This window comes from Rhinoraja longicauda, chromosome 20 (assembly GCF_053455715.1).
Source record: "Rhinoraja longicauda isolate Sanriku21f chromosome 20, sRhiLon1.1, whole genome shotgun sequence".
Taxonomy (NCBI): Eukaryota; Metazoa; Chordata; class Chondrichthyes; order Rajiformes; family Arhynchobatidae; genus Rhinoraja; species Rhinoraja longicauda.
In genome coordinates this window covers 19,144,113-19,162,412 of record NC_135972.1, presented here as the reverse complement: position 1 = coordinate 19,162,412, position 18,300 = coordinate 19,144,113, and the positions used below count along the sequence as shown (strand labels likewise).

General features: G+C 50.7%; 1 protein-coding gene across 3 annotated transcripts in view; it reads left to right on the top strand.

The window, feature by feature from the left end:
• Window positions 1–14,431, top strand: part of rfx4 (regulatory factor X, 4) — a 41,860-nt gene extending 27,429 nt beyond the window's left edge. The window contains exons 13-18 of one of the 3 annotated variants that reach the window (XM_078416549.1): window positions 1,201–1,318; window positions 5,259–5,378; window positions 6,506–6,655; window positions 7,607–7,763; window positions 9,317–9,452; window positions 13,712–14,431. In XM_078416549.1, the coding sequence (XP_078272675.1) occupies window positions 1,201–1,318; window positions 5,259–5,378; window positions 6,506–6,655; window positions 7,607–7,763; window positions 9,317–9,452; window positions 13,712–13,984 (954 nt within the window). In that variant the 3' untranslated portion in view covers window positions 13,985–14,431. Of the gene's footprint in view, window positions 1–1,200; window positions 1,319–5,258; window positions 5,379–6,502; window positions 6,656–7,606; window positions 7,764–9,316; window positions 9,453–13,711 lie in introns of all 3 variants that reach the window. The other 2 variants (XM_078416548.1, XM_078416547.1) reach the window with 2 other exon arrangements.
• Window positions 14,432–18,300: the final 3,869 nt, after the last annotated feature.

Here is an 18,300-nt window from a genome sequence, read left to right as displayed (position 1 = left end):
AGTCTACTCTGCCTTTCAATCATGGCCGATCTACCTCTCCCTCCGAACCCCATTCTCCTGCCTTCTCCCCATAACCTCCGACACCTGTACTAATCAAATATCTATCTATCTCTGCCTTAAAAATATCCACCTACTTGGCCTCTACAGCCTTCTGTGGCAAAGAATTCCATCGATTCACTACCCTCTGATTAAAGAAATTTCTCCTCTTCAGACTAAAAGTACGTCCTTTCATTCTAAGACTATAATCTCTAGTCCTAGACTCTCACACTAGTGGAAACATCCTCTCCACATCCACTCTATCCAAGCCTTTCACTATTCTGTACGTTTCAATGTCCTCCCTCATTCTTCTGAACTCCAGCGAGTACAGGCCCAGTGCCAACAAACTTTTATCATAGGTTAACCTACTCATTCCTGGGACCATTCTTGTAAACCTCCTTGCTTTCTTTATTACCGTTTCAACTTGCAGATTCACTTTTTGGGAATCCTGCACCAGCACTCCCAAGTCCCTTTGCACCTCCGATTTCTGGATTCTCTCCCCATTTAGAAAATAGTCTATGCCTTTATTCCTACTATCAAAATGCATGACTCCACACTTTGCTACACTATATTCCATCTGCCACTTCTCTACCCACTCTCCCAACCTGTCCAAGTCCTTCTGCAGAGTCCCTGCTTTCTCTAAATTACCTGCCCTTCCACCTATTTTCGCATCATCTGCATACTTGGCCACAAAGCCTTCAATCCCCTTGCCCCAAATCATTAATATACAATGTGAAGAGTAGCGGCCCCAGCACCGACCCCTGCGGAACTCTGCTAGTCACTGGCAGCCAACCCGAAAAAGCCCCCTTTATTGCCACTCTTTGTTTTCTGCCATCCAGTCAACCTTGTTCGTTAGACCAAAGAGCCTGTTTCCATGCTGTATCTCTAAAACCAAATATCCTTCCATTCCCTGCATATCCTTGTGCCTATCTAAAAGTCTCTGAAACACCACTATTGTATCTGCCTCCAACACCACTGGCAGCACTTTCCAGACACCCACCACCCTCTGTGTAAAGAAACTTCCCCACACACCTCCATTAAACTTTGCCCCTCTCACCTTAAAGCTCTGCCTTCAAGTCTCTGGCATTTGCCCCTCCTGGGGTGAAGACTGGGACTGTCCACGCTGCCCATGACTCTCACGATCTGCGGCTCTGTGGTTTGTAGGTGGCAGCGTCACGGACGGGCACTCTGAAGAAGGTGGCGCGGCAGTTCTTACTGATGTGGTCTTGCTTCGGGACGAGAGTCATCCGGGACATGACGTTACACAGCGCTCCAAGCTTTGGTAAGCTGCTGCCCTGCCTTTTGCCACACAGAGACACACGGAGACACATTCACTGTAGAATCACGCAGAGACAGAGTCACTGCAGAATCACACAGGTACAGGGCCACTGCAGTCACACAGAGACAGGCTGTAGAGTCACACAGAGACAGACTGCAGAGTCACACAGAGACAGACTGCAGAGTCACACAGAGACAGGCTGTAGAGTCACACAGAGACAGACTGCAGAGTCACACAGAGACAGACTGCAGAGTCACACAGAGACACGCTGAAGAGTCACACACAGACACACTGTAGCCACACAGACACACTGTCGAGTCACACAGACACACTGTACAGTCACACAGAGATACACTGTAGTCACACAGACACACTGTCGAGTCACACAGACACTGTACAGTCACACAGACACACTGTAGCCACACAGACACACTGTCGAGTCACACAGACACACTGTACAGTCACACAGAGACACACTGTAGCCACACAGACACACTGTAGAGTCACACACTGCACAGCCACTCACTCCAACATAGTGCACGGAAAAATAATCTCTTTTACAATGATTGACGCAGTGCTGGAGAAACTTAGCGGGTCAGGCAGCATCTCTGGAGAACATGGATAGGTGACGTTTCGCATTGGGACCCTTCTTCATTCGAGTCTTGACCTGAATCGTTATCTATCCATGTTCTCCAGAGATGCTGCCTGACTTTGTGTCTTTTTTGTGTAAACCAGCATCTGCAGTTCCTTGTTTCTACTCTTTTGCAATTATGTCTTGAACCCCATGCTATTTCTCCATTGCCACTGACTGTGGAATCCCAACTGGAATTATGTCCCTCTGTGGAATCCTTACTGGAATTATTTCCAGACAGCCACTGTTTATCCAAACCGATCAATTTTGTTGTTCCACCAGAACTTGGAAATCTTCCACAGGTTTAACATGAAATTTGTTTTGTGACTTAAAGTTGGATATTGGTGAACTGATGGCAGCCTTGAGGATTCTGAAAGGATTTCATGCAAAGGGAGACCATATTCATTTAAACATTATAATTTCTTATGAAATGTTGACAGATATATGGATAGGAAGGGTAGAGAGGGCTATGGGCTGTAGTCATCTGAGCCCTTCCTGCCCATTTATCTGTCCAAATAGAGGTGAATAAAGTAACAAGGGGAATATATAGGATAGATGCACCAAGGGTAGGGGAATCAAGAACTAGAGGACATAGGTTTAAGATAAGAGGGGAAGGATTTAATAGGAATCTACAGGGCAACTTTTTCACAGAGAGGGTGGTGGGTATTTGGAACATGCAGGCAGAGGAAATAGTTGAGGCAGGTACAACAACATTGAAAGGATATTTGGACAGATACATTCATAGGAAAGATTTAGAGGGATTTTGGCCAAACACAGGAAAGTGGGACCAGCTAAAGAAGCATCTTGTTCGACATGGACAGGTTGCGCCAAATACAGTAGCTTATTCTCGTGCTGCAAACTTTCTGAGTCTGTAACAACAGCCGTTCCATCGATGATATACTTACAATAATCCAAACGTCCAAAATAACTACCAGCAGATGCTCAAACAACACAACAATGAATTCTGTTTCATACTGTACTCCCTCAGTACCGCCCCTCGCACAGTGCGGTGCTCCTTCTGTTCCGTCCCTCCCTCAGTACCATCCCCTCCCTCAGTCCTACCTCTCCCTCAGTCCTACCTCTCCCTCAGTCCTACCTCTCCCTCAGTCCTACCTCTCCCTCAGTCCTACCCCTCCCTCAGTCCTACCCCTCCCTCAGTCCTACCCCTCCCTCAGTCCTACCTCCCTTAGTCCTGCACTATGTTGCCTTGGTTCTCTGGAGTGTGTTTGTGACCCATGTCCCTGGGAGTCCAGAGGGGAAGAGGGGGACAGCGACAGACATTGGATGACAACAAACTGGATTTAAACACTCTTCACTTTTAACAATCCGTGCCTTTTATTTCCAGATTGTTTTAAGATGCAGTGGGGACACTCCGGGCCTGCCAGGGTGCATTTGTGATCCTGTCCCCACATCCTCTCCACACCTGCAGCAGTGACCAGAAGCTGGGGGTGCACTGTCCATGGTGCTGAAGTTCCCAGTGCCTGCACTCTTCTACTGAATCTGCCCCTTCTTCCTTTGCTCCGTTCCTAAAACACAGTGCTTGGAACTGGACCTGGAGTCCACTTGTGTCCGAGCCTGCATTGTATGTAAATCAGAGCCACCCATGGGTGCACCTGCGACGTGCACTGCTGCAGGGTAGTTAGGTGGGGAATGTACCCTTTGTGGAGCAGTGTAGAAGCAACTCGGACTTCCACTCTCACATGTCCACAGTCAGTCCAACAAAGGTGACATTCTGTAAATGGGGAGCACCTCGTCCCCACCCCCAGCCCTCTCCCTCATCCCCAGCCCGCTCCCCTTCCCACAGGCCCTGCAGTGTGAGCTTATGCATTGTGAAGTAACACTAGGACAGCACTTACACAGAAGGTGGCAGGGCCATAGAGAGTGTTTTAGAGAGACCTATGCAACTACATTGTTCCCTGTATTGAATCTCATGTGGATAGGGTGGTGAAGAAGGCGTTTGGTATGCTTGCCTTTATAAATCAGAGCATCGAGTATAGAAGTTGGGATGTAATGTTGAAATTGTACAGGGCATTGGTGAGGCCGAATCTGGAGTATGGTGTGCAGTTCTGGTCGCCAAATTATAGGAAGGATGTCGACAAAATGGAGAGGGTACAGAGGAGATTTACTAGAATGTTGCCTGGGTTTCAGCACTTAGGCTACAGAGAGAGGTTGAACAGGTTGGGTCTTTATTCTTTGGAGCGTAGAAGGTTGAGGGGGGACTTGATAGAGGTTTTTAAAATTTTGAGAGGGACGGACAGAGTTGACGTGGGTAGGCTTTTCCCTTTGAGAGTGGGGAAGATTCCAACAAGGGGACATAGCTTCAGAATTGAGGGACAAAGGTTTAGGGGTAACATGAGGGGGAATTTCTTTACTCAGAGGGTTGTGGCTGTATGGAATGGACTTCCGGTGGAAGTGGTGGAGGCTGGCTCGATTTTATTATTTAAGAGTAAATTGGATAGGTATATGGATAGGAGGGGATTGGAGGGTTATGGTCTGAGACTAGGTCAGGGAGAATGGTCGGCGTGGACTGGTAGGGCCGGACAGGCCTGTTTCCATGCTGTAGTTGTTATAAGTTGTTATATATATATATATGTTGAATGTGGTGAAGCATGTGCAGGATGGTGAAGAGGACATTTGGCATGTCTGCCATCATCAGTCAGGGTTTTGAGTATATGAGCTGCGATGTTATATTGTAATTGTACTAGTCATTGGTGAGACCACATTTGGAGTACCATGTGCAGTTCTGGTCACTCGGCTAAGGACATTTCATTAAACCAGAGAGGGTGCAGAGAAGATTCACAAGAATGTTACTGAGACTGGATGAGCTGGGTAGATCATAAAAGACTGAGAGGTGACTTGAAAGAGGGGTATAAAACTACAAGGGGTGGAGGTAAAGTGGATGGTCACAGTCTTTTCCCCAGGGTAAGGGAATCAAGAACCAGAGGACACAGTTATAAGGTGAGAGGGGAAAGAGTTAATAAAGACGAGGGGCAACCTTTTTACATGGAAGGTGTTGGGTCTGCGGAATGAGTTGCCAGAGGAGGTAGTTGAGGTAGGTACAATAACAACATTTAAAATACATTTGGGCAGGTCCATGGATTCACGGTTTAGAGGGATTTGGGTCAAGCAGAGGCAAGTGGGACCAGTATAGAGGGGCCAAGTTGGTCAGCATGGGCAGAATGGGCTGAAGGGCCTGTTTCCTCACTGTGTGACTCTGACTCCATAATATGAAGCCTACCGCCCAGCATGGTTTGGTGAGTTGAGCCTGTTTCCTCTCTGAATGTAAAGGTTATAATCAATTTATTTTGCTAGGTTCCTTCCACCTGATCCATCTGACCTTTGATGACTACGTACTCTATCTGCTGGAGTCTCTTCACTGCCAAGAGAGGGCCAACGAGCTGATGAGGTCCATGAAGGGGGAGCGTTGCACAGGTACAAAGGGAACGTTCATGTCAACCAGTCTGAAGAAGCCCCCCCCCCCCCCGAAACGTCACCCATCCATGTTCTCCAGAGATGCTGCCTGACCTGCTGAGTTACTCCAGCACTTTGTGAAACGTCACCCATCCATGTTCTCCAGAGATGCTGCCTGACCTGCTGAGTCACTCCAGCACTTTGTGTCCCGCTGTGTAAGCCAGTAACTGTCGTCCCTTATTTCTACGTTGATGTGCGTCTCCCGTGGCCAGTTCTGAAGCTCCCTTCCTGAAACTCTGCCGTCCACTCTTGCCTCTTTCAGGCACATTTTTGTAAACTCAACCCGAGCACAATCTCAGTCTCTGCGCATGACACACAACGTAGGGATACTGAACAGTAAACACTCCCCTACCATTTGGAAATGGCCCTATGCCATGTGTGCTGGTACCAGTCCCTCTCACACACTGAAGCAGGAGGAGGGAGAGAGCGGGGAGGGTGAGAGAGAGAGAGATAGAGGCCATTCAGCCCATCAAGTCTACTCCGCCATTCAGTCATGCCTGATCTATCTTTCCCTTTTAACCCTATTCTCCCGCCTTCTCCCCGTATCAGCCGCACCACTGTGCTGAGGTTGGGAGGGGTTCAGAAGGCAGCAACAGATGATCAAAGAGCAGAGGATGCATAAGTAGGGAGAAAGTGATCTGTGTGGTAGATCAGCGAGAAATATAAATGTCTTATGAACAATTTATACATATTTTTAAAATGAGCAACAATGAACGGTGAGCTCATGGGGGCGGCGACGGAGAGATGGGAATGAACAAAAAGGACTTCAAACGCTGGAGTAACTCAGCGGGTCAGGCAGCATCTCTACAGGGCCGGTATAGGTGATGTCGCCTATTCATGTTCTCCATGGATGCTGCCTGACCCGCTGAGTTGCTCCAGCACTTTGTGACCTTTTTGTAAATCAGCATCTGCAGTTCCTTGTTGAACACGAGGGAGAAGGAGGCGGCGGGGGCTTCCAACAGACGCGTTGTACCAGTTGCCCTGTAAGACCTGCAGAGATGAGGCGGGTGGACAGGGGCCTGGCGATGGAGGGTCGGTAGTGGTGTCTTCACACCGGAGCCATCACTAACCCAGTGTTTCCACAGCAGAGCGCCAGGAGGAGGCGGCACCTTCCGAGCACAGCCCGGCCGCACAATCCCCACCTCCCTTCTCTCCGGGTCAATCCGTGTCCGCGGACATCGCTGTCGCCTCGCCCGGCAACAGCCAGTCTCCAGACGACCCCGCGACCACCACGGCAGGTGAGAGATAGCGAGGTCACACAATCAACCGTGTCCGACTCACACCGCGGGCTCCGGAGAGGGGTGGTCGAAAGGGAGAGGGAGATAGGGAGAGGGGGTGAGTAGAGGAGGGGTGGGGGATGGGGGAGAGAAGGGGTATGGGAGGGGCGAAGGGAGTGGAGGAGGGAGGAGGTGGAGGGGCTGAGAGATGTGGGGAGAGAGAGATTTGGAGAAGGGGAGGGATAACAGAGGGGGAGGGATGGGAGGAGGGGGAAGGGGAGTGAATCGCTGGGGTGAGTGGGTAAAGGGGTAAGGGGGAGCTATCAGGGGTGCTGGGTTGAGGGTGGGGGGCTGGGATCCCACCGTCCCCTCCCCTCGTTCTGCCCGGGTCTCCAGGTGCGACCTCCCCCCAGAGGGGCATATGACCCCGCGGCGTAGACTCCCTCTGCCCTGGGAGGGGGGGGGGGGGGGTCACAGATTCCCGCTGTCCCGCCTGACTTCCCACATCCTGTGGCATCAAACAGCATTGATAAATCATCGAGTTTAATCGCTGCTGCAGATAGATTTCCAAATTATTTTATGAAAATTCCAATTGGCACTCGCAAAGATCTTCTCTGCAGTTTTTATGCGCGCGGCTGCCGGTGTGTGGGTGTGTGTGTGGGTGTGTGAGTGTGTGTGTGTGTGTGTGTGTGTGTGGGTGGGTGTGTGTGGGTGTGTGGGTGGGTGTGTGGGTGGGTGGGTGAGTGGGTGTGGCATGTGTGTGTGTACGTGGGTGTGCGCGTGTGTGTGTGGGTATGTGGGTGGGTGTGGGTGTGTGGATGTGTGTATGTGTGTGGGTGTGTGCGTGTATGTGGGTGTGTGTGTGTGAGTGTGTGGGTGAGTGTGTGTGTGTGTGAGGGGCGGCCGCTCCGCCGGCTGTTATGGGAGTTAGGATGTCGCTGCTTGTTTGTTGACGGATCTAACTTTTGCCAGCAGCCGTTCAGTCCTACACCTGGTCGCTGACCTACACGGTGACCACGGGAGCAGCCCCGGACAGCCCCCAGCAGGTGCCCTGCATGCGAAGCACCGCGACGGCCCCGGTCCCCGCTTCACACCGGATGCCTGGATACACGGCCCGGGACCAGCATGGGTAGGTCACTCCCACCCTTTACATTCACTCCCCGTCTCACCGGCCTTCAGTGCCCGGCTCCCAGCATCAAACTGTCTTAAAACTCTCATGAAGTCTTGTTTAATGTAATTAAATCCACAGCATCTAAACTGCAAATATTCCTTTTCACCTGCTTCCTCTACTGACTCACCTGTTCATTTGCTCCTTCCACTAACACACCTGTTCCTTCTAGTAACACACCTGTTCACTTACACCCTCTACTGACACACCTGTTTAGACAATAGACAATAGACAATAGGTGCAGGAGTAGGCCATTCAGCCCTTCGAGCCAGCACCGCCATTCAATGCGATCATGGCTGATCACTCTCAATCAGTACCCCGTTCCTGCCTTCTCCCCATACCCCCTCACTCCGCTATCCTTAAGAGCTCTATCCAGCTCTCTCTTGAAAGCATCCAACGAACTGGCCTCCACTGCCTTCTGAGGCAGAGAATTCCACACCTTCACCACTCTCTGACTGAAAAAGTTCTTCCTCATTTACCTAAATCCTCTACCGACACACCTGTTCACGTGCTCCCTTTACTGACTCACCTCTCCCTCTACTGACTTACCTGCTCCCTCTACTGACACACCTGTTCACCTGCACCCGCTATTGACACACCTGTTTACCTGCTCCCTCTATTGACACACCTGTTCACCTGCTCCCTCTACTGACAAATCTGTTCACCTGCACCTACTCTTGACACACCTGCTCCCTCTACTGACAGAGCTGTTCACCTGCATCCAATACACACATCTCATAAAGTCATACAGCATAGCAATAGGCCCTTCGGCCCAACTTGCCCACACCGATCAACATGTCCCATTTGCACTAGTTCCACCTGCCTGCATTTAGCCCACATCCCTCTAAACCAATCCATGCACCTGTCTGAATGCTTCTTAAATGTTGCAGTACTACCTCTGCACCTGCTCCCTCTGTCAGCTTTCCATGTGTTCACAACTGATGCAGTCTTGGCCTCAATACCTGTGTCCCACACTCTTCCCTTTACACTGATACTCCACAGAGGTTTAAATACCTGAATCTCCATTGAAAGTGCTCCATGATGCCTCAACCCTCACCCCCTCCACTTGACCCTCCTCTCCTCTCCTCCACGTGACCCTCCCCTGGTACATTGCGATACTCCCCTCCTCCGCTGATGCACCCCTCCTCCACCGTGACCCTCCCCCTCTAACTGACCCTCCCCTCCTCCACCACAATCCCTCCCCCACTTGATTCCCCCCTCCACCTCAACTGCTTCCCCCCCCCCATTGCGATCCGCCTCTCAACCTCAACCCCCTCCAGCGCCCACTGCAATTCCCACCTGACGTGTACATTCCCACCTGATGTGCAGGTGGAGTCAGGTGAGGCCACAGGTGAGCCCTACCTCTATCGGTGGGGGGACAGTAAACTGCTTGTCGGGTTCCCCCTCTGGACAGAGAGAGTGGGAGAGAGTACTCAGCAGACGGCTGTTATTGGCAGCAAATACCTCGGACAGCGGACGGAGTGTTTTGTGAACTCTATCTCTCTCTCCCCCAGGTACACAGGAGGCTACAACTACAGTAGTTACAGCAATCAAGCCCCACTGCCCATCCAGAACCAGTACCCAGCCCTGACACACGATGCCCTCGCCTCACCACTGCCCTATCCCACCTACCACAGGAGTGGATCACCGGTCAGTGCACACGCTCAGCCTACAAGGGGCCACGATTCATCCACAAAATCAATCCAGCACCAAAATCCTGCACATGCTGGAGTTTAGTACTAAAGTAGAATAGGCTGTGGGCCTGTTAGCATCTGCAGAGAGCTAGAGCTTTATTCCTTGGAGTGCAGGAGGATGATGGGTGATCTTAAAGAGGTGGACAAAATCATGAGGGGAATAGGTCGGGTAAATGCACAGAGTCTTTGGCCCAGAATTGGGGAAATGGAGAACCAGAGTACATAGCTGTAAAGTGAGAGTGGAAAGATTTAATAGGAACCTGAGGGGTAACTTTTTCACACAAAGGGGGGTTGGTGTATGGAACGAGCTGCCAGAGGATGTAGTAGAGGCAGATACTATCGCAACACTTAAGAAACATTTAGACAGGTACATGGATAGAATACGTTTAGAGGGATATGGGCCAAATGCAGGCTGGTGCGACTAGTGTAGATGGGGCATGTTGGATGGCATAGGCAAGTTGGGCCGATGGGCCTGTTTCCATGCTGTATGACTCTATGACTCTAAACACCAAGATCAGACTGGAGATCTTTCTCAAGAAATGGTGCGATGAAACATTCATGGCAATTAAGAAACACCTGAATCACAAGGCAGAAGAGGCTACAGACTGAATAGAGCCATAGAGCTCTGAGCATAGAAATAGGCCATTTGGCCCATCTAGGTCATGCCAGCCAAGTTGGCATTAAGGCTAGTCCCATTGAAAGTAGTAATTTTATCCGCTTCTCCAGCTTCCTCTGACAACATGTTCCAGACAGGGACTACCTTCTGAGTGAAAAAGTTGCTCCTGAGGTCCCTCTTAAATCTCTCCCATCTCACCTTAGGCTTATGCCCTCTTGTTTTAGGATTCTCTACCCTGGGGAAAAAGACTGTGAGCATTCACTTTTTCCTTGCCCCTCATGACCTTGGACAGCTTGATATCAGCCTCCTGTGCTAAAATAACACGTCCCAGCCGAACCAACCTCTCCCAGTAACTCAAACTTCTTGAATGTTGCATGATCTCTATAATGAGGCACAACAGATGATTAATCATTCTTTTGAGTATAGAGCTTTAATACTTTTTATGTGGAAGTAACTATTTCTGTTCGGCTGTTCCACTCTCGTCTATATCCGTGGAGTTTCTAGATTTAGAATAAACGAGACAGAAAAGGGATCTGTTATTTTCCGTGGCTGGTTTTCCGTGACCCAGGATGTGCAACAATAAAGAATGGTCCTTAAATTACAGCTTGGCCCATCGGCCATCGCTCATTCCCAAACTATTCTCGGCATGTGTTACTGAAGCCACAATGAACAAGTCTTCAGTGTTTGGCTCTTTGGTGAAGGGATGTAATATTGAATCTATCGAGAAACTATCACAGTTCATTTCTGATAATCACATTTATAAATGTTGTGATTAAAGGATCACAGGGTCACACAGCACAGAAACAGGCCCTTCGGCCCAACTCGTCCTTGCCGACCAAGATGCCCAATCTAAGCTAGTCCCAGCTGCCTGCTTTTGGCTCGTATACCACTAAACCTTTCCTGTCCATGTACCTGTCCAAATGTCTTTTAAATGTTTATATAGTACCTACCTCAACTACCTCCTCTGGCATATACCCATCACCCACTGTGTGGAAAAAGTTGCTCCAATTAAATCTTTCCCCTCTCACCTTAAACCTATGTTCTCTGGTTCTTGATTCCCCTATGCATTCACGCTATCGATTCCCTTTGTGATATTATACTCCTCTATAAGATCACCCCTCATCCTCCTGTGTTCCAGGGAATAAAGTCCTAGCCTGCCCAACCTCTCCCGATGGATTACTATGTGGGAAAGAACTGCAGGTGCTGGTTTAAATCGAAGTTAGACACAAAAAGCTGGAGTAACTCAGCAGGTCAGGCAGCATCTCTGGAGAAAAGGAATCATTGACGTTTCAGGTCAAGACCCTTCTTCAGACTGTCGGGGGAAAGAGAAATGAGAGAAACAGGTGGTGATATAAAACAAATGAATGAAAGATATATTTGATTTTACTTCATGTAATTCTGAGCTCAGGGATGGACCCAGGAAGGTAGGGTTGGTGTTCAGTGGGCAAGCTGAACAAGTTGGGATTGTAAGCACTTGGCTACGTGGAGAGTTGCAGCAGGCACTGTGACGTGGGCAGGATTAGCTGGGAAACAGTTAAACTAGGATTTAGCCAGCTGAGCTGTTTTCTTCTTCTGAAAGAATGGCCTCTGAGTCTGTGAACCCAACAACACACTCAGAAGGCAAATGTTTTCCTGCTTAGACAGAGCCCTCTTTCACACTCTGCATAATGAATGGCCAAGCACATTTGAATGAGATTTGTTCCCTTGAACTCCAGCTATGGGGAATCGCAGAATAGCAGACTTCTGGAGAGAGAGAGAGAGAGAGAGGAAGGGGGGGGGAGGGGGAGAGAGAGAGAGAGGGGGGAGAGAGAGAGGAGGGAGAGAGAGAGAGGGGGGAGAGAGAGAGAGAGAGAGAGGGGGGGGGGGGTGTTTGCATTAAACTGCGGCAGATCTAAGCCTCTCTGATCTCTCTTGTTTTGTCCGTGTACACCTCGCTAATCGCTCCCCTCACTCCGTGGTGTTTAGATGCCTTCAGAGCGACCTTAGTGCACGTACCACGAGTAGACCTGTCGAATGGTGACTTCCGGTAAAGGGTCCTCCAACAACCGTACCCTTTGTCCCAGCCGCTCATGAGTGGGACTCTGTTTCAGGCGCAGTGTGTGCGAGAACTCTGGGTGACAACGGATGCGGAGTGAGAGGGGCGATTGTGGTGACCCGGGCGGACATCCGCACAGATGGCTGCGCTCCGGCCACGGCCAGCTGACGGGAGAGGGTGGGGAGAGGGCAAATGTCAGGCTGGGGAGAGGGTGTGGTCAGGCCGGGAGACGTTTGTGAGAGTCGGGTCGGGTGGGCTGGGGAGATGAGGAGGGGAGACGGTGGGGGAGCGTCAGGCCGGGAATTGTTTGGGAGAGTCGGGGTCAGCGAGAGGGGGAGAGGGCAGAAGAGGGTGGGGAAGGGAGAGGGTCGGGAGGGAAGGGGAGAGGGTGGGGAGGGGAGGGGAGAGGGTGAGGAGGGGAGAGGGTGGGGAGGGGAGAGGGTGGGGAGGATCAGGCCGGGAGATGTTTGGTAGAGTCAGGCTAGGGAGAGGGGAGATGGTATGGAGGGATGGGAGAGGGGAGGGGAGGGATAGACCGGGAGACGCTTGAGTCCAGCCGGGGAGAGGGTCAGTGCGAGGGTGGGGAGGGTTAGGCCAGGGGGTTGGGGGAGAGGAGAGTCAGGATACTAGTGGGAAAGGTTTAGAGGTATAAATGAAAGGCCTAATAATGAGAGGTCAAGACAGAGTGGATATGTAGAGGATGTTTCCACTCGTAGGAGAGTCTGGGACCAGAGGTCACAGCCTCGGGCTAAAAGGCATAAGTTTAGAAAGGCGATGAGGAGCACTTTCTTTAGCCAGAGGGCGGTGAATCTGTGGAATTCATTGCCACAGACGACGCCCCTTCTCCCCTTTCCCTCCCCTTTGCCCACAAAGAAACCCATCTATTTCTCCCCTCCCATCCGCCACTTTCCTCCCTCTGGCTTCACAATCTACAATTCCAAACCTGTCTCGCATCTTCTGTTCTTATCTCTGACCTTTGTACCAATCACCTGGTTATCAAAAACCCACCCCTATTACCTGCCTATCCCCATTTCCAGCTTTCTCCCCCCTTCAATCTGAACCAACCGGAAAAGTCCGGACCTAAACATGTTCTCCAGAGATGCTGTCTGACTCACAAGCTCATAGGTTCATCGGAGCAGAGGAAGGCCATTTTTGCCATCGAATCTACTCTGCATTCAATCACGGTTGATTTATCTTTCCCTCTCAATTCAATTCTCTTGCCTTCTCCCCTAACCTTTGACACCCTTACTAGTCAATCTCCGTCTTGAAAATCCCAATTGACGGCCTCCACAGCCGTCTGTGGCAACGAATTCCATCGATTCACCACCCTTTGGCAAAATAAATTCTTCCTTATCTCCGTTCTAAAGGTACGTCCATTTACTCTGAGACTATGCCCTCTGGTCTTAGACTCTCCCACCAGTGGAAACATCTTCTCCACATCCACTCTATCCCGCTGAGCTAGTTACTCCAGCACTTTGTGTCTATCTCCACAGATGCTGCTTGACCCGTTGTTATTCCAGCACTGTGTCTTTTCCCAGGTCTAACTGTGCGTTTGTTTCCACAGTATCCGTTCAGCGGCCAGAGTCCGCGGATGGAGCCCTGCCTGATGGGCAGCACCCCCCGGCTACACTCGGCGCCCGTTACCCCTCGCTGGCCCGACGTGTCCTCGGCTAACACTTGCTACACCAGCGCCTCCATGCACTCGGGGAGGTACGGGGGCTCGGGCGACATGTATACTTCGCTAGTGCCCCACCGCAGCGCCGACTACGAACACACGCAGCACTTCCCCGGCTTCGCCTACATCAACGGCGAGGCGTCCACGGGATGGGCCAAGTAGTCCCGCGGGTGTGGTGGGGACCACAGCCGCCGGCCCGCGGCCCACAGACTGCCCAGAGATGCTGGAGCACCTCCCCCCCCACCCCCCCGCCGGCCCTCCCTCCCACCACCCCAGGCTTGGAGAGGCCGCGGAGACACCGGCAAGAGTCCTGCTGTTCCCCACAGGCAATGGCCGGAGTTCCCAGCGGGACCTGTGGATACAGACACCCTCTCTCAACTCCCTCCCCATCCCTTCCCTCCCCTCCCTCCCCTTCCCTCCCCTCCCTCCCCTCCCCTCCCCATCCCTCTCCTCCCTCCCCTCCCCTCCCCATCCCTCTCCTCCCTCCCCATCCCTCTCCTCCCTCCTCCTCCCTCCCATTCTACTTCTCTCCTCCTCTCCCCCCCTCAAATTCCTCCCCCTCTCCCCTCCCTCCCTCCCCCTCCCTCCCCTCGCCCTCTCCCCCCCTCCCTCCCCTCACCCTCTCCCCCCCTCCCTCCCCTCACCCTCTCCCCCCCTCCCTCCCCTCACCCTCTCTCCCTCACCCTCTCCCTCCCTCCCCTCACCCTCTCCCTCCCCTCACCCTCTCCCCCTCCCTCCCCCTCCCTCCCCCTCCCCCTCTCCCCCCCTCTTCTCCCACCCTCCCTCTCTCCGCTCCCTCCCTCCCCCCTCCCTCTCTCCGCTCCCTCCCTCCCCCCTCCCTCTCTCCGCTCCCTCCCTCCCCCCTCCCTCTCTCCGCTCCCTCCCTCCTCCCTCCCCCCTCCCTCTCTCCCTCTCCCCGCTCCCTCCCTCCCTCTCTCCCTCTCCCCGCTCCCTCCCTCCCCCTCCCTCTCTCCGCTCCCTCCCTCTACCCTATCCCTTCCTCCTTCCCTCCCCATTCTCCTCTTCCTCCCCCTCTCCTCTCTTTCCCCCTCCTCCTCTCCTTCTTTTCCCCCCTTCTCTTCCCCCAGCCCTCCTCTCTTCCCCCCTTCTCTCCACCTCCCTTCTCTCCTCCTCCCCCCCTTTCTCTCCACCCCCCTTCTCCCCCTTCCCTCATTTTCCCGTGTCTCTCCTGCGGAATGAACATTCCCAACGTGAACGTGCAGTGGGAACTGGCCGGTGAGCGCCGTTTCCCGGAGTGCCCCAGGCCTCACGTTGCCTTCGCCATCCATGCGGTGCCCAGGTCGTTTGCCGGGCCAGCGGGCACGGTGGGCTGGCTGCAACGCAGGGCCCACTGGCAGAGACGTTGCCACAAGGGACTGCAGAGGCTGGGATCTGGAGCAAAATCAAACCGCTGGAAGAACTCAGCGGATCGAGCAGCATCTGTGGGGAAGGAATGGTCGATGTTTCGGGTCGAGACCCTACTTGAGTAATTGTCGTCTTGCAGTGAGTAATTCAACGTGCCTGGCCCAGTGACGGGACGGACTCCCCACCCACAGCCACCTTTGTCTCGGCTGCTCTGCCCACGGTGACCCGGCACTGCTGCACATTGATGTACCGACTCTCTCCAATGGGCCCAGCAGGAAGCCGCTGCCAGACTCCGCCCTTGGATATGGACCTGCCCGCACTACACAGCGGCGAGGTACAGCAACGTGGACAGCTGGAGAACTCCATTTGACCGAGACACCAGGAACTGCAGGTGCTGGAAAAGTCAGCAAAACACAAAGTGCCGGAAGAACTTACCTGGTCTGGCAGCACCTGTGGAGGGAACGAACAGACGACACTTTGGGTCGAAACGCTGCCCGTTCCCTCCACAGATGCTGCCCGACCGAGTTCCTCCAGCACTTTGTGTCCAAGTTCATTTGACTTCTTCACATTGCCACAGAACACCTTCAGACACTGAAAGCCGTGCCTTAGGAACGACACTCGTTGTGTTTGTGTGAAAATGCTTATCTAATGTTCTCCTGTATCCTTGACAGATCGGGTTGTGGAATAACCTGTCTCTAGCCAGTCACTAGTGAGTGTATGTACTCTGGTTCATTAACATAGTTCTTTCCTTGTACTGTTTTTGCAATTACAGAATGCACTCGGCAGATTATATGGACATTACCCTATGGGTAAGGTGGATAATGGAAGAATAACACAAGAAACCTTAGCCTTGTTTTGTACATAAAAGCACTGTTAGAACCGTGTGTGGTAACTATAACTGTGCATAAACCCCCAAGTACATAGTATTATTTGTACAGATGTGTGAGATATATGAAGGCTAAACGTTCTCAAAATACAAATACATTTTTAAAAAAATTGTTCAGATTTCTATTAATATTATTACTGCCCTGCAAACGTTTCCCCCCCAGACATCGGATAGATGCAGTCTTTTTCCCAGAGTAGGGGAATCAAGAACCAGGGGACATAGGTTTAAGGTGAAGGGAAGATTTGATAGGAACCTGAACAGCAACTTTATCATGGTGGGTGTATGGAACGAGCTGCCAGAGGAGGTAGTTGAGGCAGGTACTATCACAACATTTAGGAAAAAGTAGACAGGTACATGGATAGGATGGGTTTAGACGGATATGTTTCCACACTCTATGACTCTATCTGTTGAGGGTAAACGCAGGCGAGGCTGTCAGTATGTGGTAGGTTTGGCCAACTGCACAGCTGGATTGTGGAATAGAGTCTGTGACTTCTTTACAAAAGTAAGTTATTTTACAGGTACAAAATGACAGTGAAAACATGACTCTAAGGAGGCATCTATCTAAAATAAGGAATGTACATAGAAGTATCAAATCAAAACATTATTACTTTAATCCAAGAAACACTGCAGCCCCTGCAGTCCAGAAAGTGGCCAAGGCACCCATGGCCAAGCAGGCTGGATGGGCTGAATGGCCTCCACCTGTTCCAATTTTATATGGCCTACAATCCCAGCTGCCAATCCAAGCTGTGATGCATCCCAACAATATGCTTTCTATTCACAAAATGCTGAAGTAACTCAGCAGGTCAGGCAGCATCTCAGGAGAGAAGGAATGGGTGACGTTTCGGGTCGAAGCCCTTCTTCAGACATGCTTTCTATGGTGCATCTGCAGGAATTCGTAAGAGTAATTGGAGATATGCCAAATATCCTTAGCCTTCTGAGGAAGTTGGTCTTCCATGATAGGGATGTGAAAAACAAGAGGGTGCTTGCAGGTTTAAGGTGAGATAAAAGAGTTTTAATGAGGATCTGAGAGTAGGTTTTTCACATGGAGAGTGGTTGATATCCACAACAGGGAAACAGACCATTTGGCCCAACCCGTCCAAGCCAACCAAGGTACCCCATCTAAGCTAGTCCCGTTTGCCTGCGCTTTGCTCATATGCCACTAATCTTTTCCTATCCATGTACCTGTCTGTCTTCTGAATGCTTTTGTAGAATCTGCCTCAACTACCCCCTCTGGCAACATGTTCCATACACCTACTGGCCTTTGAGTGATAAAGTTGCCCCTCAGGTGCCTATTAAATCTTCCCCTCTGACCTCAAACATATGTCCTTTTGTATTTGATTCCCCTACCCTGGGTAAATGACTTTGTGCATTTACCCTATCTATTCCCTTCATGTTGTCAGAGGAGGTGGTGGAATCAGACACAATCAATGTTTTTAAGAGACATTTGAATAGACAAATAAATGGACAAGGCTTAGAAGGATATGGACCTAATGCGGGCAAATGGGATTAGTGTAGATGGGAAATAATGTTGGCATGGATGTGGTGGGTAGAAGGGCCTGTTTCGGTGCTATACGACTCTAAAACTCTATCAAGGTGCGACAGGTGAAGCCAGGTTACAAAGCCTGCCACTAAAACAAACAGATTGTGGAGAGATAAGGGGCTCATTGGGAAGGTGGAAGTCCCATCAATAATTCTCAGTTTAATTCCTTTCACTACATGAACGTAGAGAAACCTGGAATTCTTACAGTTTGATTCGATTTATTTAAGCACTTGGAAATTATCTACTAAATATTATTCAATTTCTCCTTTAAAATGTTCACTTAATTATTGCATTGATAATATACAACATGATCACAGAATTGTCAAATAATTTGTTAGAAGAATGTTACTTTTCTTCAACAGGTTTCAGAGCAATGCTATAGATGCTGACTTTAGATTCTCATTCTGAAGTGAGTGAGGATAAGGAACAGGCTTCAGACAGTCTGACTTTGCACAATAGCTCAGAAGAATTAAGAACAAGCAAGCAAAATATACAGCAATGGTTAAAAGATCCTCACTAACAGATCAGCAAATCCTTATATTAGCAGGATCAAAGATCCACGATTCACTCAGGCTCCAAGGCACTCCTGATAGATGTTGTTAGTTCATTCACATGCTGTGAAACAAACCTACTTCTTTAATACCAATTAATCACAAAGAAAACGGCAGGATTGTGAAATCTTCTAAT